Source organism: Salvelinus fontinalis, chromosome 39 (assembly GCF_029448725.1).
Source record: "Salvelinus fontinalis isolate EN_2023a chromosome 39, ASM2944872v1, whole genome shotgun sequence".
Taxonomy (NCBI): Eukaryota; Metazoa; Chordata; class Actinopteri; order Salmoniformes; family Salmonidae; genus Salvelinus; species Salvelinus fontinalis.
In genome coordinates this window covers 2,108,879-2,130,707 of record NC_074703.1, presented here as the reverse complement: position 1 = coordinate 2,130,707, position 21,829 = coordinate 2,108,879, and the positions used below count along the sequence as shown (strand labels likewise).

General features: G+C 50.4%; 1 protein-coding gene across 1 annotated transcript in view; it reads right to left on the bottom strand.

Moving 5' to 3' along the window:
• lemd3 (LEM domain containing 3) overlaps positions 1-21,829 on the bottom strand; it is a 32,899-nt gene that overhangs the window by 8,329 nt on the left and 2,741 nt on the right. Inside the window, exons 2-7 of the mRNA XM_055906103.1 lie at positions 16,421-16,461; positions 13,421-13,490; positions 10,317-10,476; positions 9,620-9,765; positions 5,063-5,267; positions 1,811-1,989 (exon numbers count right to left, since the gene is read on the bottom strand). Coding sequence (XP_055762078.1) covers positions 1,811-1,989; positions 5,063-5,267; positions 9,620-9,765; positions 10,317-10,476; positions 13,421-13,490; positions 16,421-16,461 — 801 coding nt within the window. The remainder of the gene's footprint in view (positions 1-1,810; positions 1,990-5,062; positions 5,268-9,619; positions 9,766-10,316; positions 10,477-13,420; positions 13,491-16,420; positions 16,462-21,829) is intronic.

Sequence of the window (21,829 nt, the reverse complement as noted above, 5' to 3'; positions counted from 1 at the left end):
CCCTTTGCTGCTTTAACAGCCTCCACTCTTCTGGGAAGGCTTTCCACTAGATGTTGGAACATTGCTGCTATAACAGCCTCCACTCTTCTGGGAAGGCTTTCCACTAGATGTTGGAACATTGCTGCTATAACAGCCTCCACTCTTCTGGGAAGGCTTTCCACTAGATGTTGGAACATTGCTGCTGTAACAGCCTCCACTCTTCTGGGAAGGCTTTCCACTAGATGATGGAACATTGCTGCTGTAACAGCCTCCACTCTTCTGGGAAGGCTTTCCACTAGATGTTGGAACATTGCTGCTATAACAGCCTCCACTTTTCTGGGAAGGCTTTCCTCTAGATGTTGGAACATTGCTGCCGTAACAGCCTCCACTCTTCTGGGAAGGCTTTCCACTAGATGCTGGAACATTGCTGCTGTAACAGCCTCCACTCTTCTGGGAAGGCTTTCCACTAGATGTTGGAACACTGCTGCTATAACAGCCTCCACTCTTCTGGGAAGGCTTTCCACTAGATGTTGGAACATTGCTGCTGTAACAGCCTCCACTCTTCTGGGAAGGCTTTCCACTAGATGTTGGAACATCGCTGCAGGGGGGACTTGCTTCCATTCAGCCACAAGAGCATTAGTGAGGTCGGGCACTGATGTTGGGTGATTAGGCCTGGCTCGCAGTCAGTGTTCCAATTCATCCCAAAAGGTGTTTGATGGGGTTGAGGTCAGGGCTCTGGCCAGTCAAGTTCTTCCACACCGATCTCGACAAACCATTTCTGTACGGGCCTCACTTAGTGTCATGCTGAAACAGTAAAGGGCCTTCCCCAAACTGTTGCCACAAAGTAGGAAGCATAGAATCGTCTAGAATGTCGTTGTATGCTGTTAAGATTTCCCTTCGTGGGAACTAAGAAGCCCGAACCATGAAAAACAGCTCCAGACCATTATTCCTCCTCCACCAAACTTTACAGTTGGCACTATGCATTTGGGGTAGGTAGCGTTCTCTTGGCATCTGCCAAACCCAGATTAGTCTGTCGGACTGCCAGATGGTGAAGCGTGATTCATCACTCCAGAGAAAGCGTTCCCACTGCTCCAGAGTCCAATGGCTCGGCCTTGGAAACCCATTTCATGAAGCTCCCGACGAACAGTTCTGGTGCTGACGTTGCTTCCAGAGGCAGCTTGGAACTCGGTAGTGAGTGTTGCAACTGAGGACAGACATTTTTTTTTTTTTTTTACACGCTTCAGCACTCGGCAGTCCTGTTTTGTGAGCTTGTGTGGCCTACCAGTTCCCAGCTGAGCCGTTGTTGCTCCTAGACGTTTCCACTCCACAATAACAGCACTTACAGTTGACCGGGGCAGCTCCAGCAGGGCAGAAATTTGACGAACTGACTTGTTTGGAAAGGTGGCATCCTATGACTGTGCCACATTCTACTGCCAAAGTTTGTCTATGGAGATTGCATGGCTGTGTGCTCGCTTTTACACACCCGTCAGAAACGGGTATAGCCGAATCCACTAATTTGAAGGGATGTCCACATACTTTTGTATAATAAGTGTATTTGCATATTACAGTACATGTTGTTTGTTAGAGTCCAATGCATTGGTCTATTTAATACAATACACTTTGATATAGACCAAACTCCATGTACAACCTACATGCTGCACATAAAAGCAAGGTACATCCCACTCTTGGAATCCATAACCAACTCTTTACCAGTTAAGAGAGACTAGGCCTGCGTTTCCAAATGGCAGGGCTCAGGGGTCAAAGGTAGTGCCCTACATAGGGAACAGGGTACCATTTGGGAGCACGCTAGGAATGGGGACAGGTTAGTTACCTTTGCCCTGCCAGACTTTGGAGGGGATGAGTGAGATCTGGTCGCAGCTCAGAGAGGGCTGGAGCCACCTCCACACCAGGAAGTCAGCTCCGCCAATCCGCTGAGACTCTGTCCTGATACGGCTCTCATTGGCTGAGAGGAACGTCACGGCCCGGTCCCAAACCTTCTTCAGCTTCTTTCTGGAATGGAAGAATAGAAACTAACAGTTATTATTACTGTCTTGTCTCTCTGAATGGTAGAATAGAAACTAACATAGCTAGTCTCTCTGAATGGTAGAATAGAAACTAACAGCTAGTCTCTCTGAATGGTAGAAGAGAAACAAACAGCTGGTCTCTCTGAATGGTAGAATAGAAACTAACAGTTATTATTACTGTCTTGTCTCTCTGAATGGTAGAATAGAAACTAACATAGCTAGTCTCTCTGAATGGTAGAATAGAAACTAACATAGCTAGTCTCTCTGAATGGTAGAATAGAAACTAACATAGCTAGTCTCTCTGAATGGTAGAATAGAAACTAACATAGCTAGTCCCTCTGAATGGTAGAATAGAAACTAACATAGCTGGTCCCTCTGAATGGTAGAATAGAAACTAACATAGCTGGTCCCTCTTAATGGTAGAATAGAAACTAACATAGCGGGTCTCTCTGAATGGTAGAATAGAAACTAACATAGCTGGTCCCTCTTAATGGTAGAATAGAAACTAACATAGCTGGTCTCTCTGAATGGTAGAATATAAACTAACATAGCTGGTCTCTGAATGGTAGAATATAAACTAACATAGCTGGTCCCTCTGAATGGTAGAATAGAAACTAACATAGCTGGTCCCTCTGAATGGTAGAATAGAAACTAACATAGCTGGTCTCTCTGAAAGGTAGAATAGAAACTAACATAGCTAGTCTCTCTGAATGGTAGAATAGAAACTAACATAGCTGGTCTCTCTGAATGGTAGAATAGAAACTAACATAGCTGGTCTCTCTGACATTGCTCCTCGGGGGACTAAACAACAGAATCTGCCCTAAACACAACAAAGTAGTTTACTTTAAGAAGCCGTGGCCATTTTAAGTCTGAGATCCATACAGTTTAAATGGCCACGGCTTCTTAAAGTCCATGACATCCATAACAGTTTAGAGACTTCAAGAAGCCATGTCCATTTCTGTAACCACTTAGCGAATCGACACAAACAATGAAGTGTGGTGATAGTTCTGTTGGAAGTCGAAGGTGGTTCTGTACTGTAGGGCCCTATAAAATCTGGAAACTTTTGTTTCCTTCCCCAAATTCTATTTTGTTTCCTTCCCCAAATTCTATTTGTTCCGTTTAGTTTTCCCAGTGTTCTAAGATCACACTATTTATAGAAAAACAACAATATTGGATGTTCTAAGTCCAAAACAGTGCTTAAAAATCACACCAGGAGTCCATTTTTGAAGTCTGGGAAATGTAGATATTTTGGTGTAGTTACCCTTTAATTCACCTGTGAACCAGCCAGGGAACATTGTTTGGTCAGCGATGTTTCTGTAGCGCTCATGTGATGGCACAGTTTGCAAAACAAAATGGCCACTGGACTGATGCAAATAAATGATGATGTCATTCTGCCAGGAAGGCAATAGGCCACTTTGTAGTTAACATTTAATTGAGAAGAATTTTTTGTGAAAGCCTTTCCATCTACCAGAAGACTGTTGTCATTATTAGCATCATCGCTAACGGCTACACTTAGTGGTAGACAAACACGCGCACACACAGACAGGGTCATTCCTGTGCCGTTGCCTGAAAATACAAAACGTCACTGAGTACGGTTACAGGCACCCAATACAAGTATTGTGCATAGTCAGGTTAATATAGTAGTTTAAAAACATTTACATGCTTTGCAAGAAGGACGATTTCCCTAATAATCCTGTTTCCATGGACGCATCTGAAAATCAGACTTCCTGATGGGGACTTAAATAAATGCAGAACCAAATCAGAATTGTCGTTCTACCGCAGCGACCACGTTATTTTTGGAGAAGACTATCGGAGTTCGGACACAAAGTTGGTATGTGAAACCTATTTCTAACATGCATACGTTCAGTTGTTCCTAACTCGCTCCGCTCGCTCGTAAGAGAGAGGCTTGTCGTAACGCGGCTTGGCATATGATCAGATCAAATACACCGCTGGAACGCCGATGAAATGTCCTGATCATTTGAAAGATTGCTCTGAAAACCAGTTGGTTTAAAATCGGCGTATGCTTACCCGGACAGAGAGGATACGTTTTGATCTTAGGCCGATTACGATAAGCAGAGTTAGGTGTTTACATCACTGTTGCCATACTCGGTACTGCCATAAAATCAGTTTAATATGGAATTATTACTGCCATAAAATCAGTTTAATATGGAATTATTACTGCCATAAAATCAGTTTAATGTGGAATTATTACTGCCATAAAATCAGTTTAATATCGAATTGATCCATTTTGTTCACGTCTTATGATAAACTTGGGCAAATGTATGCATTCCCTACCGAGCCGGATACATTTAGTCCATTCCCTACCGAGTCGGATACATTTAGTCCATTCCCTACCGAGCCGGATACATTTAGTCCATTCCCTACCGAGCCGGATACATTTAGTCCATTCCCTACCGAGCCGGATACATTTAGTCGATTCCCTACCGAGCCGGATACATTTAGTCCATTCCCTACCGAGCCGGATACATTTAGTCCATTCCCTACCGAGCCGGATACATTTAGTCCATTCCCTACCGAGCCGGATACATTTAGTCGGTTCCCTACCGAGCCGGATACATTTAGTCGGTTCCCTACCGAGCCGGATACATTTAGTCGGTTCCCTACCGAGCCGGATACATTTAGTCGGTTCCCCACCGAGCCGGATACATTTAGTCGGTTCCCTTCTAAAGATCAATAGATTTTTGAATATTGTTGAATTCCATTTTAATGTCTGGATTCCATGATTCCATCCAACTTCTCCACAACGCAGATTTTATAGGGCCCTAGGACTGACCTGTCCCTGGGGTTGAACCAGGGAGTCTCTGACGTGAGGGATGGGCAGGTAGGAGGTTAGTACTGACCTGTCCTGGGGTTGGACCAGGAAGTCTCTGACGTGAGGGATGGGCAGGTAGGAGGTTAGTACTGACCTGTCCCGGGGTTGGACCAGGAAGTCTCTGACGTGAGGGATGGGCAGGTAGGAGGTTAGTACTGACCTGTCCTGGGGTTGGACCAGGGAGTCTCTGACGTGAGGGATGGGCAGGTAGGAGGTTAGTACTGACCTGTCCTGGGGTTGGACCAGGGAGTCTCTGACGTGAGGGATGGGCAGGTAGGGCTGGAGGTCATTGTTCTCCTGACACGATGCATTGTGGATCCTCAGAGCACCGATGATTCTCTCCACCATGTCATACATCTGCCTGGTCTCCTCCTCCTCTCTCCTCCAACGATACTTCATATAGTAGAATACACCCCACACCAGACCAATCACTGGAGAGAGAGAGACATTAGATTAGATACTTCATATAGTAGAATACACACCAGACCAATCACTAGAGAGAGAAGGTTAGATTAGATACTTCATATAGTAGAATACACCTCACACCAGACCTATCACTAGAGAGAGAGAAGGTTAGATTAGATACTTCATATAGTAGAATACACCTCACACCAGACCAATCACTAGAGAGAGGTTAGATTAGATACTTCATATAGTAGAATACACCTCACACCAGACCAATCACTAGAGAGAGAAGGTTAGATTAGATACTTCATATAGTAGAATACACCCCACACCAGACCAATCACTAGAGAGAGAAGGTTAGATTAGATACTTCATATAGTAGAATACACCTCACACCAGACCAATCACTAGAGAGAGGTTAGATTAGATACTTCATATAGTAGAATACACCTCACACCAGACCAATCACTAGAGAGAGGTTAGATTAGATACTTCATATAGTAGAATACACCTCACACCAGACCAATCACTAGAGAGAGGTTAGATTAGATACTTCATATAGTAGAATACACCCCACACCAGACCAATCACTAGAGAGAGGTTAGATTAGATACTTCATATAGTAGAATACACCTCACACCAGACCAATCACTAGAGAGAGGTTAGATTAGATACTTCATATAGTAGAATACACCTCACACCAGACCAATCACTAGAGAGAGGTTAGATTAGATACTTCATATAGTAGAATACACCTCACACCAGACCAATCACTAGAGAGAGGTTAGATTAGATACTTCATATAGTAGAATACACCTCACACCAGACCAATCACTAGAGAGAGGTTAGATTAGATACTTCATATAGTAGAATACACCTCACACCAGACCAATCACTGGAGAGAGAGAAGGTTAGATTAGATACTTCATATAGTAGAATACACCTCACACCAGACCAATCACTAGAGAGAGGTTAGATTAGATACTTCATATAGTAGAATACACCTCACACCAGACCAATCACTAGAGAGAGAAGGTTAGATTAGATACTTCATATAGTAGAATACACCCCACACCAGACCAATCACTGGAGAGAGAGAAGGTTAGATTAGATACTTCATATAGTAGAATACACCCCACACCAGACCAATCACTAGAGAGAGAGAAGGTTAGATTAGATACTTCATATAGTAGAATACACCCCACACCAGACCAATCACTAGAGAGAGAGAAGGTTAGATTAGATACTTCATATAGTAGAATACACCTCACACCAGACCAATCACTAGAGAGGTTAGATTAGATACTTCATATAGTAGAATACACCTCACACCAGACCAATCACTAGAGAGAGGTTAGATTAGATACTTCATATAGTAGAATACACCTCACACCAGACCAATCACTAGAGAGAGGTTAGATTAGATACTTCATATAGTAGAATACACCCCACACCAGACCAATCACTAGAGAGAGGTTAGATTAGATACTTCATATAATAGAATACACCCCACACCAGACCAATCACTGGAGAGAGAGAGAGAGAGAGGTTAGATTAGATACTTCATATAGTAGAATACACCCCACACCAGACCAATCACTAGAGAGAGAGAGACGTTAGATTAGATACTTCATATAATAGAATACACCCCACACCAGACCAATCACTGGAGAGAGAGAGAGAGAGAGGTTAGATTAGATACTTCATATAGTAGAATACACCTCACACCAGACCAATCACTAGAGAGAGAGAAGGTTAGATTAGATACTTCATATAGTAGAATACACCTCACACCAGACCAATCACTGGAGAGAGAGAAGGTTAGATTAGATACTTCATATAGTAGAATACACCTCACACCAGACCAATCACTAGAGAGAGAGAAGGTTAGATTAGATACTTCATATAGTAGAATACACCTCACACCAGACCAATCACTAGAGAGAGAAGGTTAGATTAGATACTTCATATAGTAGAATACACCCCACACCAGACCAATCACTAGAGAGAGAGAGACGTTAGATTAGATACTTCATATAATAGAATACACCCCACACCAGACCAATCACTAGAGAGAGAGAGGTTAGATTAGATACTTCATATAGTAGAATACACCCCACACCAGACCAATCACTGGAGAGAGAGAGACGTTAGATTAGATACTTCATATAATAGAATACACCCCACACCAGACCAATCACTAGAGAGAGAGAGAGAGAGGTTAGATTAGATACTTCATATAGTAGAATACACCTCACACCAGACCAATCACTAGAGAGAGAGAAGGTTAGATTAGATACTTCATATAGTAGAATACACCTCACACCAGACCAATCACTAGAGAGAGGTTAGATTAGATACTTCATATAGTAGAATACACCCCACACCAGACCAATCACTAGAGAGAGAAGGTTAGATTAGATACTTCATATAGTAGAATACACCTCACACCAGACCAATCACTAGAGAGAGGTTAGATTAGATACTTCATATAGTAGAATACACCCCACACCAGACCAATCACTAGAGAGAGAGAAGGTTAGATTAGATACTTCATATAGTAGAATACACCCCACACCAGACCAATCACTAGAGAGAGAGAAGGTTAGATTAGATACTTCATATAGTAGAATACACCCCACACCAGACCAATCACTGGAGAGAGAGAGAGACGTTAGATTAGATACTTCATATAGTAGAATACACCCCACACCAGACCAATCACTAGAGAGAGAGAGAGGTTAGATTAGATACTTCATATAGTAGAATACACCTCACACCAGACCTATCACTAGAGAGAGAAGGTTAGATTAGATACTTCATATAGTAGAATACACCTCACACCAGACCAATCACTAGAGAGAGAGAAGGTTAGATTAGATACTTCATATAGTAGAATACACCTCACACCAGACCAATCACTAGAGAGAGAGAAGGTTAGATTAGATACTTCATATAGTAGAATACACCCCACACCAGACCAATCACTAGAGAGAGGTTAGATTAGATACTTCATATAGTAGAATACACCTCACACCAGACCAATCACTAGAGAGAGGTTAGATTAGATACTTCATATAGTAGAATACACCCCACACCAGAGAGAGGAATACTTACAGGAAGAGATTAGCTGGTTGTCATTAAAAAAACTAAATACATTATTTTTTTAACTTTATTTATTTAACTAGGCAAGTCAGTGAAGAACAAATTCTAATTTTCAATGACGGCCTAGGAGCTGCCTTGTTCAGGGGCAGAACGACAGATTTTTACCTTGTCAGCTCGGGGATTCGATCTAGCAACCTTTCGGTTACTGGCCCAACGCTCTAACCACTAGGCTACCTGCCGCCCCTACACTCTAACCACTAGGCTACCTACCGCCCCTACACTCTAACCACTAGGCTACCTACCGCCCCTACACTCTAATCACTAGGCTACCTACCGCCCCTACACTCTAACCACTAGGCTACCTACCGCCCCTACACTCTAACCACTAGGCTACCTGCCGCCCCTACACTCTAACCACTAGGCTACCTGCCGCCCCTACACTCTAACCACTAGGCTACCTGCCGCCCCTACACTCTAACCACTAGGCTACCTACCACCCCTACACTCTAACCACTAGGCTACCTACCGCCCCTACACTCTAACCACTAGGCTACCTGCCGCCCCTACACTCTAACCACTAGGCTACCTACCGCCCCTACACTCTAACCACTAGGCTACCTGCCGCCCCTACACTCTAACCACTAGGCTACCTGCCGCCCCTACACTCTAACCACTAGGCTACCTACCACCCCTACACTCTAACCACTAGGCTACCTACCGCCCCTACACTCTAACCACTAGGCTACCTGCCACCCCTACACTCTAACCACTAGGCTACCTGCCGTCTCTACACTCTAACCACTGGGCTACCTGCCGCCCCTACACTCTAACCACTAGACTACCTGCCGCCCCTACACTCTAACCACTAGGCTACCTGCCGCCCCTACACTCTAACCACTAGACTACCTACCGCCCCTACACTCTAACCACTAGGATACCTGCCGCCCCTACATTCTAACCACTAGGCTACCTGCCGTCTCTACACTCTAACCACTGGGCTACCTGCCGCCCCTACACTCTAACCACTAGACTACCTGCCGCCCCTACACTCTAACCACTAGACTACCTACCGCCCCTACACTCTAACCACTAGACTACCTGCCGCCCCTACATTCTAACCACTAGGCTACCTGATGCCTCAAATACACCACATCTTTACTTTCAACAAGTCCCCTTTCTAGTTGATTCCTAAAGTGGAAGACATGTCTAACCTGTTAGGATGAGCAGCACCCTGTGGATGACTGTAAAGAGGAGGAGAGAAGACATGTCTAACCTGATAGGATTAGCAGCACCCTGTGGATGACTGTAAAGAAGGCTCTTCTGAAGCGGCAGGAGAAGGACATCTTGGGGTGGGTCGACTCCAGACGAGTCACCTCACTCACCTCCGCTACTGTCTCCTCTGGGTTATCCCCGATCAGCCTGGGAGAGAAGAAGAGAGGTGAGAAGACAAGGGGGGTGGAGAGGGAGAGAAGAGGAGAGGGAGGAGAGGGAGAGAAGAGAGGAGGGGCGAGGGCGAGAAGACAGGAGGGGGAGGAGAGGGAGAGAAGAGAGGAGGAGAGGGAGAGAAGAGAGGAGGGCGAGAAGACAGAAGGGGGAGGAGAGGGAGAGAAGAGAGGAGGGGGAGAGAGGAGGGGGGGAGCGAAAGGAAGGGGGGGTAGAGGAGAGAAGGGGGGGTAGAGGAGAGAAGAGGGGGGGAGCGGAAGGAAGGGGGAAGAGAGGAGAGAGGGGGGAGAGAGGAGGGGGGAGGGGGGAGAGATGAGGGGGAGCGAAAGGTGGGTGGGAGGGTCCATTAGTATGAGAATACATCATAGGGGTTGATAACAGGGTTAGGCACCAAACACAAGAACACAGACAAACAGGGAGGAACTACCTGGACAATATGAAATGTCTGTTTTCTGCTGCGTGTCCTAATGACCACGACCCGATATGCTCTTCACTTCAGAGAATCTGAGAAGAGAAACAATATTTACCGTATGCCAACATCCTCCCCTGTCCGTATGATCCACTCCAGAGAGAGGAGAACCCAGTCACGATACTGTTCATTCTGCTGCGCCAGATAGTCAGAGGCCTCCTTCAGAGACAGACTCCTGTTGGCCTGCTGCTGCTCCGGGTCTGTACAGTCATGTTGGCCTGATGGGGACAACATTAACGTGAGCTGCAGAGAAACCACCTATTATTAGACGGGCGGAGGCAGACGGACGGGCGGAGACAGACGGACGGGCGGAGGCAGACGGACGGGCGGAGACAGACAGACGGGCGGGCGGAGACAGACGGACGGGCGGAGACAGACGGACGGGCGGAGACAGACGGACGGGCGGAGACAGACAGACGGGCGGAGACAGACAGGCGGACGGGCGGAGACAGACAGACGGACGGGCGGAGACAGACAGACGGACGGGCGGAGACAGACAGACGGGCGGAGACAGACAGGCGGACGGAGACAGACAGGCGGACGGAGACAGACGGACGGGCGGAGGCAGACGGACGGGCGGAGACAGACGGACGGGCGGAGACAGACAGACGGGCGGAGACAGACGGGCGGACGGAGACAGACGGACGGGCGGAGACACAGACGGACGGGCGGAGACAGACGGACGGGCGGAGACAGACGGACGGAGACAGACGGACGGGCGGAGACAGACGGACGGGCGGAGACAGACGGACGGACGGAGACAGACGGACGGGCGGAGACAGACGGACGGGCGGAGACAGACGGACGGGCGGAGACAGACGGACGGGCGGAGACAGACAGGCGGAGACAGACGGACGGGCGGAGACAGACGGACGGACGGAGACAGACGGACGGGCGGAGACAGACGGACGGGCGGAGACAGACGGACGGGCGGAGACAGACGGACGGGCGGAGACAGACGGACGGGCGGAGACAGACGGACGGAGACAGACAGGCGGAGACACAGACGGACGGGCGGAGACAGACGGGGGCGGGCGGAGACAGACGGGGGCGGGCGGAGACAGACGGAGGCGGGCGGAGACAGACGGGCGGGCGGAGACAGACGGACGGGCGGAGACAGACGGACGGGCGGAGACAGACGGGGGCGGGCGGAGACAGACGGGGGCGGGCGGAGACAGACGGACGGAGACAGACGGACGGGCGGAGACAGACGGAGACACAGACGGACGGGCGGAGACACGGACGGACGGGCGGAGACAGACGGGGGCGGGCGGAGACAGACGGGGGCGGGCGGAGACAGACGGGCGGGCGGAGACAGACGGGCGGGCGGAGACAGACAGGCGGGCGGGCGGAGACAGACAGGCGGGCGGGCGGAGACAGACAGGCGGGCGGAGACAGACAGACAGGCGGGCGGAGACAGACAGGCGGGCGGAGACAGACAGGCGGGCGGAGACAGACAGGCGGGCGGAGACAGACAGACGGGCGGAGACAGACAGACAGACGGGCGGGCGGGCGGAGACAGACAGACGGGCGGGCGGAGACAGACAGACGGGCGGGCGGAGACAGACGGGCAGTGACAGACAGGCGGACAGACACCTCATTTCAACAGTAATCCACCGAGATTTCAAACTATCCTTGAGCAGTTAGTGTCATCATTACAGGTAAAAAAGGTGTTTGTCATTAGACAACACCCAGTGAGTGGACCAAACATTAAGAACGCCTTCCTAATAGTTAAACCCCCCCTTTTCCCTCAGAACAGCCTCAATTCGCCGGGTCATGGACTCTACAAGCTGTTGAAAGCGTTCCACAGGGATGCTGGTCCATGTTGACTCCAATGATTCCCACAGTTGTGTCAAGTTGGCTGGATGTCCTTTGGGTGTTGGACCATTCTTGACCCACACAGGAAAACTGTTGAGTGTGAAAAACCCAGCAGCGTTGCAGTTCTTGACACAAACCGGTGCGCCTGGCACCTACTACCATAACCCGTTCAAAGGCACTTAAAATCTTCTGTCTTACCCATGTCCTGTCCTCTTCTGGCTGTACCAGATAGAGATTATAAACCTAGAGAGGAACCAGGCTCCGAGAGGAGACCTGTCCTCTTCTGGCTGTATCAGGTAGAGATTATAAACCTAGAGAGGAACCAGGCTCCGAGAGGAGACCTGTCCTCTTCTGGCTGTATCAGGTAGAGATTATAAACCTAGAGAGGAACCAGGCTCCGAGAGGAGACCTGTCCTCTTCTGGCTGTATCAGGTAGAGATTATAAACCTAGAGAGGAACCAGGCTCCGAGAGGAGACCTGTCCTCTTCTGGCTGTATCAGGTAGAGATTATAAACCTAGAGAGGAACCAGGCTCCGAGAGGAGGCCTGTCCTCTTCTGGCTGTATCAGGTAGAGATTATAAACCTAGAGAGGAACCAGGCTCCGAGAGGAGACCTGTCCTCTTTTGGCTGTACCAGATAGAGATTATAAACCTAGAGAGGAACCAGGCTCTGAGAGGAGGCCTGTCCTCTCCTGTCTGTACCAGATAGAGATTATAAACCTAGAGAGAGGAACCAGGCTCTGAGAAGAGGCCTGTCCTCTTCTGGCTGTACCAGGTAGAGATTATAAACCTAGAGAGAGGAACCAGGCTCTGAGAAGAGGCCTGTCCTCTTCTGGCTGTACCAGGTAGAGATTATAAACCTAGAGAGGAACCAGGCTCTGAGAGGAGGCCTGTCCTCTTCTGGGTGTACCAGATAGAGATTATTAACCTAGAGAGAGGAACCAGGCTCTGAGAGGTGGCCTGTCCTCTTCTGGGTGTACCAGATCGAGATTATAAACCTAGAGAGGAACCAGGCTCTGAGAGGTGGCCTGTCCTCTTCTGGCTGTACCAGATCGAGATTATAAACCTAGAGAGGAACCAGGCTCTGAGAGGTGGCCTGTCCTCTTCTGGCTGTACCAGATAGAGATTATAAACCTAGAGAGAGGAACCAGGCTCTGAGAGGTGGCCTGTCCTCTTCTGGCTGTACCAGGTAGAGATTATAAATCTAGAGAGGAACCAGGCTCTGAGAGGTGGCCTGTCCTCTTCTGGCTGTACCAGGTAGAGATTATAAATCTAGAGAGGAACCAGGCTCTGAGAGGAGGCCTGTCCTCTTCTGGCTACCGAAAAGTTCCTTTCTTAAACGTACCAGCAATATGAGCCAGGTGGTCGTGAAGGTTGAGCAGCAGTTTCAGAATGGTGTCTTTCTCCGTCTTGTTCTGAAATCCAGAAAAATATCAAGTCAAGATTTTAGTCTCAGTAAACAGACATCTGTCAATACAATATGTAGTGCTAAAAAGTATTTTTATTCATTTAAATGTAACACAGATAATTAAATGTTCTTCAGGTAAATGCTCATGTGTGGCAGTATAAAAGACATCGTTTCATGTGGACTACTATATATAATCTATATATCTTTCAGTCTTTTACATTACAATATAATACCAGCCCCTCGTAGGAGGGCCTTTTGTCTTCTGGTAGGCCGTCATTATAAATAAGAATTTATTCTTAACTGACTTGTCTAGTTAAATAAAAGGTTAAATTAAAATAAACATTATCACTGTATTTGCTAGCAGGGCCTCAAACTAACTTTTTGGTCAACCAGTCTCTGTGGCAGGTAGATTTAAAACAAAATATCTACCAGCCACTCAAATTTTCTGCCAAAATTACAAACAAAAAACCCCAGATAAGCTTTCAAGTTCATTAAACAATAAATATATTACTAATCAGACAGTGGTGTGTTGCTTAATTTCATGAAATATTTTGTGACTTTACTAAAATATGATGTAACCTGCCCCTTTAAGGGTGGGAGGTTACCGCGGTAACGCCGCCATGTTTGTTGCCAGTGAGATTGAGAGTCTGACTAGCACCTTGTCTTGAAACTCAAACATAGAAAACAACAAGCTAAGCTTGTGAACAACACAAATGTAAAACAGACAAGAAATACGAGGACAAAGTTTGACTTAAGTAGACTTTAATTTTAAAGTTAATTTGACCGAATGCTACTGCAGCATTTTATTTAGCTATAAAATGTGATCATATTTTACTATTTATATTGTTTGCACTGTGAAGTCCTGACCCACCTGCCAACATGGCTGGTGAGAGACGACTTCTTACACCCCCCAACGCCAAAACCTAATCAATAATGTCTCTCTGCAGACCGCAGTTACTACACAACACGCCCACTACGCCTCACTTATTAAAATGCTGTGCCCACTGCCATTGAGGCTGTTAGCTCCCCCTCTGGCCCACACTCCAGCACAGCAGGTGGCGCTAATGCACCAACGTTGGATGCCAACCGCCGGGGGGGGAAAAACACTGAAGGAGGCTGCTAACGAGCTAGGCTAGGGGACACCGGTAAACAGGGTCCTTCGACCCCGCCTGCCGAGCACTGCTTTCCCACAGTGCTGTTAACTTTATGGGTTGGAAATTCAAAGAGGCACTCGCACACCTGAGCAATCTTTTTTGCAGGTGCCTGGTAACAGTTGAACAAGATGAAGGAACAAGGAAACTGCACACTGCTCTTGATAGTATCACTGCTCTTTAATGAACTGTGTGCGGTTTCCTTTTTCCCCTCAACTTTATGTGTTGGGAAGACACTAGCTAGTGTCGCCAACCCGACTCTTGCGTGGCCCTACCGGGTAGTGATTACCCTCGCCGTAATGTTAAAATAACTGGGGGAAAGCAGTGCTCCGCAGGCAGGGGCGAAGGACAGTGTGTGCCAGTGTCCTAGCTACCTAGCAGCCTCAATGTCAGTGGGTGTGGCGCGTAGTGGGAGGGAGCGGCGTGTAGTGGGAGGGAGCGCGGTGTAGTGGGAGGGAGCGCCGCGCAGTGGGAGGGAGCGGCGTGTAGTGGGAGGGAGCGCGGTGTAGTGGGAGGGAGCGCCGCGCAGTGGGAGGGAGCGCCGCGCAGTGGGAGGGAGCGCCGCGCAGTGGGAGGGAGCGCCGCGTAGTGGGAGGGAGCGCCGCGTAGTGGGAGGGAGCGCCGCGTAGTGGGAGGGAGCGCCGCGTAGTGGGAGGGAGCGCCGCGTAGTGGGAGGGAGCGCCGCGTAGTGGGAGGGAGCGCCGCGTAGTGGGAGGGAGCGGCGCGTAGTGGGAGGGAGCGGCGCGTAGTGGGAGGGAGCGGCGCGTAGTGGGAGGGAGCGGCGCGTAGTGGGAGGGAGCGGCGCGTAGTGGGAGGGAGCGCCGCGTAGTGGGAGGGAGCGCCGCGTAGTGGGAGGGAGCGCCGCGTAGTGGGAGGGAGCGCCGTGTAGTGGGAGGGAGCGAGGTGTAGTGGGAGGGAGCGCCGCGTAGTGGGAGGGAGCGCCGCGTAGTGGGAGGGAGCCCCGTGTAGTGGGAGGGGGCCCCGTGTAGTGGGAGGGGGCCCCGTGTAGTGGGAGGGGGCGCCGCGTAGTGGGAGGGGGCCCCGCGTAGTGGGAGGGGGCGCCGCGTAGCGGGAGGGGACGCCGCGTAGTGGGAGGGAGCCCCGTGTAGTGGGAGGGAGCCCCGTGTAGTGGGAGGGAGCGAGGTGTAGTGGGAGGGGGCGCCGTGTAGTGGGAGGGGGCGCCGTGTAGTGGGAGGGAGCCCCGTGTAGTGGGAGGGAGCGCCGTGTAGTGGGAGGGAGCGCCGTGTAGTGGGAGGGAGCGCCGTGTAGTGGGAGGGAGCGCCGTGTAGTGGGAGGGAGCCCCGTGTAGTGGGAGGGAGCGCCGTGTAGTGGGAGGGAGCACCGTGTAGTGGGAGGGAGCGCCGTGTAGTGGGAGGGAGCGCCGTGTAGTGGGAGGGAGCGCCGTGTAGAGGGAGGGGGCGCCGTGTAGTGGGAGGGAGCGAGGTGTAGTGGGAGGGAGCGCCGCGTAGTGGGAGGGGGCGCCGCGTAGTGGGAGGGAGCACCGTGTAGTGGGAGGGAGCGAGGTGTAGTGGGAGGGGGCGAGGTGTAGTGGGAGGGGGCGCCGCGTAGTGGGAGGGTGCACCGTGTAGTGGGAGGGAGCACCGTGTAGTGGGAGGGGGCGCCGCGTAGTGGGAGGGAGCACCGTGTAGTGGGAGGGAGCACCGTTTCGTAAGGTCCCAGAATGCAGTGGGCGGTCTGCAGATGTTCATGTTTGGTCCTGATTGCTAGACTGCGAAACAAACTCGGCCTTTAAACTAGGGCCAAAATTACGAGAAAATATACTTACATAAGAACTGTCAAACTCGCTGCCAAACGGGTGGTTCTTAACTGAGGAAAGAACAAAAATACAGACATTATAATCCAACCACGTCCCTTTAATCCAACCACGCCCCTTTAATCCAACATTTGAAACACGGGGGCCAGGGGGACAATAATGACAGACAGTAAATGAATACATCACAGAAATATGGTCTTTCATAACCTAGTGTAGTTACCCTAGTGTAGTTACCCTAGTGTAGTTACCCTAGTGTAGTTACCCTAGTGTAGGCCTCCATTGTAAATAAGAATTTGTTCTTAACTGACTTGCCTAGTTAAATAAAGGTTAAATAAAAAATAAAGAGTGAGGGTTGAGGAGAGGGAAGAGCAGACGGTCACAGTGAGGGTTGAGGAGAGAGAAGAGCAGACAGTCACAGTGAGGGTTGAGGAGAGCAGACGGTCACAGTGAGGGTTGAGGAGAGAGAAGAGCAGACGGTCACAGTGAGGGTTGAGGAGAGCAGACGGTCACAGTGAGGGATGAGGAGAGGGATGAGCAGACGGTCACAGTGAGGGATGAGGAGAGCAGACGGTCACAGTGAGGGTTGAGGAGTGAGAAGAGCAGACAGTCACAGTGAGCGTTGAGGAGAGCAGACGGTCACAGTGAGGGTTGAGGAGAGAGAAGAGCAGACGATCACAGTGAGGGTTGAGGAGTGAGAAGAGCAGACGGTCACAGTGAGGGTTGAGGAGAGAGAAGAGCAGACGGTCACAGTGAGGGTTGAGGAGTGAGAAGAGCAGACGGTCACAGTGAGGGTTGTGGAGAGGGATGAGCAGACGGTCACAGTGAGGGATGAGGAGAGCAGACGGTCACAGTGAGGGTTGAGGAGTGAGAAGAGCAGACAGTCACAGTGAGCGTTGAGGAGAGCAGACGGTCACAGTGAGGGTTGAGGAGAGAGAAGAGCAGACGATCACAGTGAGGGTTGAGGAGTGAGAAGAGCAGACGGTCACAGTGAGGGTTGAGGAGAGAGAAGAGCAGACGGTCACAGTGAGGGTTGAGGAGTGAGAAGAGCAGACGGTCACAGTGAGGGTTGTGGAGAGAGAAGAGCAGACGGTCACAGTGAGGGTTGAGGAGAGAGAAGAGCAGACGGTCACAGTGAGGGATGAGGAGAGAGAAGAGCAGACGGTCACAGTGAGGGTTGAGGAGAGCAGACGGTCACAGTGAGGGTTGAGGAGAGAGAAGAGCAGAAGGTCACAGTGAGGGTTGAGGAGAGAGAAGAGCAGACGGTCACAGTGAGGGATGAGGAGAGCAGACGGTCACAGTGAGGGTTGAGGAGTGAGAAGAGCAGACAGTCACAGTGAGCGTTGAGGAGAGCAGACGGTCACAGTGAGGGTTGAGGAGAGCAGACGGTCACAGTGAGGGTTGAGGAGAGAGAAGAGCAGAAGAGCAGAAGGTCACAGTGAGGGTTGAGGAGAGAGAAGAGCAGACGGTCACAGTGAGGGTTGAGAAGAGAGAAGAGCAGACGATCACAGTGAGGGTTGAGGAGTGAGAAGAGCAGACGGTCACAGTGAGGGTTGTGGAGAGAGAAGAGCAGACGGTCACAGTGAGGGATGAGGAGAGCAGACGGTCACAGTGAGGGTTGAGGAGAGAGAAGAGCAGACGGTCACAGTGAGGGTTGAGGAGAGAGAAGAGCAGACGGTCACAGTGAGGGTTGAGAAGAGCAGACGGTCACAGTGAGGGTTGAGGAGAGAGAAGAGCAGACGGTCTCAGTGAGGGTTGAGGAGAGAGAAGAGCAGACGGTCACAGTGAGGGTTGAGGAGAGCAGACAGTCACAGTGAGGGATGAGGAGAGAGAAGAGCAGACGGTCACAGTGAGGGTTGAGGAGAGCAGACGGTCACAGTGAGGGTTGAGGAGAGAGAAGAGCAGACGGTCACAGTGAGGGTTGAGGAGAGCAGACAGTCACAGTGAGGGTTGAGGAGAGAGAAGAGCAGACGGTCACAGTGAGGGTTGAGGAGAGAGAAGAGCAGCCGGTCACAGTGAGGGTTGAGGAGAGAGAAGAGCAGACGGTCACAGTGAGGGTTGAGGAGAGAGAAGAGCAGACGGTCACAGTGAGGGTTGAGGAGAGAGAAGAGCAGACGGTCACAGTGAGGGTTGAGGAGAGAGAAGAGCAGACGGTCACAGTGAGGGTTGAGGAGAGAGAAGAGCAGACGGTCACAGTGAGGGTTGAGGAGAGAGAAGAGCAGACGGCCACAGTGAGGGATAAGGAGAGAGAAGAGCAGACGGTCACAGTGAGGGTTGAGGAGAGAGAAGAGCAGACAGTCACAGTGAGGGTTGAGGAGAGCAGACGGTCACAGTGAGGGTTGAGGAGAGAGAAGAGCAGACGGTCACAGTGAGGGTTGAGGAGAGAGAAGAGCAGACAGTCACAGTGAGGGTTGAGGAGAGAGGAGAGCAGACGGTCACAGTGAGGGTTGAGGAGAGAGAAGAGCAGACAGTCACAGTGAGGGTTGAGGAGAGCAGACGGTCACAGTGAGGGTTGAGGAGAGAGAAGAGCAGACGGTCACAGTGAGGGTTGAGGAGAGCAGACGGTCACAGTGAGGGTTGAGGAGAGAGAAGAGCAGACGGTCACAGTGAGGGATGAGGAGAGAGAAGAGCAGACGGTCACAGTGAGGGTTGAGGAGAGAGAAGAGCAGACGGTCACAGTGAGGGTTGAGGAGAGAGAAGAGCAGACGGTCACAGTGAGGGTTGAGGAGAGCAGACGGTCACAGTGAGGGTTGAGGAGAGAGAAGAGCAGACGGTCACAGTGAGGGTTGAGGAGTGGGAAGAGCAGACGGTCACAGTGAGGGTTGAGGAGAGAGAAGAGCAGACGGTCGAGTCACACGTGAGTCACTGTCTGAACACGAGGCAGACCAACATTAGCAGGGCTGTGGTGAGCTAGTGAGTGTGAGCATTGTACACACACACACACACACACACACACACACACACACACACACACACACACACACACACACACACACACACACACACACACACACACAGAGAGGATGAGCTGCCTGCTTGGCACACAGCCACAGACGTATTATTATCTTAAAACATGAATTAAAGCAGTGGGTGTTACATTAATACAGTCTATGATTAACACATTAACAACGTTACAGACGGTGAACCAATGGCGTCTGTCCATAATGGCCTTCTATTCCCTACGTAGCGCACTACTTTAGAACAGGGCCCGTTGGGGACACGGCCCCCTATATGACTCATATGATTCATACATGAGTTCGACCCATTTAATTTCAAATGGGGTCAACTGAGAGCTCTGGGCGTCTGCAGTTCAAACACCATTTCGCAATTTGCATTGTGTTATATCTATTTACTTGGCAGTGCCCTTCACTCTGTGGATGATTTGCATGGCTTACAATACATTCATCAGCCGACTACCAGCAGCCTGGTCCGGTCTGCTGAAGTGAAGAGCTTCTATTTACCAGGCTGCAGGACACGGACAGGAACTGGAGGAACCTAGCTAGTGTCTAATCCAACAGGGACAGGAACTGGAGGAACCTAGCTAGTGTCTAATCCAACAGGGACAGGAGCTGGAGGAACCTACCTAGTGTCTAATCCAACAGGGACAGAGGGAGCTGGAGCAACCTAGCTAGTGTCTAATCCAACACGGACAGGAGCTGGAGCAACCTAGCTAGTGTCTAATCCAACAGAGACAGAGGGAGCTGGAGGAACCTAGCTAGTGTCTAATCCAACAGGGACAGGAGCTGGAGGAACCTAGCTAGTGTCTAATCCAACAGAGACAGAGGGAGGAACCTAGCTAGTGTCTAATCCAACAGGGACAGAGGGAGGAACCTAGCTAGTGTCTAATCCAACAGGGACAGAGGGAGGAACCTAGCTAGTGTCTAATCCAACAGGGACAGAGGGAGGAACCTAGCTAGTGTCTAATCCAACAGGGACAGAGGGAGCTGGAGCAACCTAGTGTCTAATCCAACAGGGACAGAGGGAGCTGGAGGAACCTAGCTAGTGTCTAATCCAACAGGGACAGAGGGAGCTGGAGCAACCTAGTGTCTAATCCAACAGGGACAGAGGGAGGAACCTAGCTAGTGTCTAATCCAACAGGGACAGGAGCTGGAGCAACCTAGTGTCTAATCCAACAGGGACAGGAGCTGGAGGGACCTAGCTAGTGTCTAATCCAACAGGGACAGGAGCTGGAGGAACCTAGCTAGTGTCTAATCCAACAGGGACAGGAGCTGGAGGAACCTAGCTAGTGTCTACCGCCTGCTGCACCTACTAACACAGCAGTAAGTGTTGTTGGGGTGTGTGTGTCCTATACAGGGAAATCACTGGTCACTCTGTACTCCCTGCTCTGCTCCTCATCTGCATCTAAAATGTATGTTTTATAAACATTTGAGTCATTTAGCAGACGTTCTTATCTAGAGAGACTTACAGGAGCATTTAGGGTTAATTGACTTACTCAAGGACACAGACAGATTTTCCACCTAGTTGGTTTGGGGATTCGAACCAGCGACCTTTCGCTTACTGGCCCAATACTCTTAACCGCTAGGCTACCTGCCGCTGGCACCCTATTCCCTATGTTAGACCAGGGCCTGTAGGGAATAGTGTGACATTTGGAAGCAATCCCAGCTCCCTGCTCTGGCCTGCCCCAGTCTCTGCTCCCCCCCCGGCCTGCCCCAGTCTCTGCTCCCCCCCGGCCTGCCCCAGTCTCTGCTCCCCCCCGGCCTGCCCCAGTCTCTGCTCCCCCCCGGCCTGCCCCAGTCTCTGCTCCCCCCCGGCCTGCCCCAGTCTCTGCTCCTCCCCCGGCCTGCCCCAGTCTCTGCTCCCCCCCCGGCCTGCCCCAGTCTCTGCTCCCCCCCGGCCTGCCCCAGTCTCTGCTCCCCCCCGGCCTGCCCCAGTCTCCGCTCCCCCCCGGCCTGCCCCAGTCTCCGCTCCCCCCCGGCCTGCCCCAGTCTCCGCTCCCCCCTCGGCCTGCCCCAGTCTCTGCTCCCCCCCGGCCTGCCCCAGTCTCTGCTCCCCCCCCGGCCTGCCCCAGTCTCTGCTCCTCCCCCGGCCTGCCCCAGTCTCTGCCCCCCCTCGGCCTGCCCCAGTCTCTGCTCCCCCCCGGCCTGCCCCAGGCTGTGACCTGACACCACCACTATCTGTCTCAGACACCTTCCATTATTCAACACTTCCTCACTTGCTCTCCCCACATGAAATGCTTCCTATACAGAGAGCCTGTAGTGAACGGTTTAACTTTAATGAATGAAAAGCTGTAGGCATGAATTTGTCTAAAACACACAATGGTCGGGGGGTATATATATATATGCATGTAGCCGATCCCTTCAAACCACAACAAGTCAGGACCCTATTTGTTTTATCTGAGAAGGTGAACTGAGAAACTAACTGCACTGTAAAATGCTTCTGAATGGGTTATTGAATATTTCATGT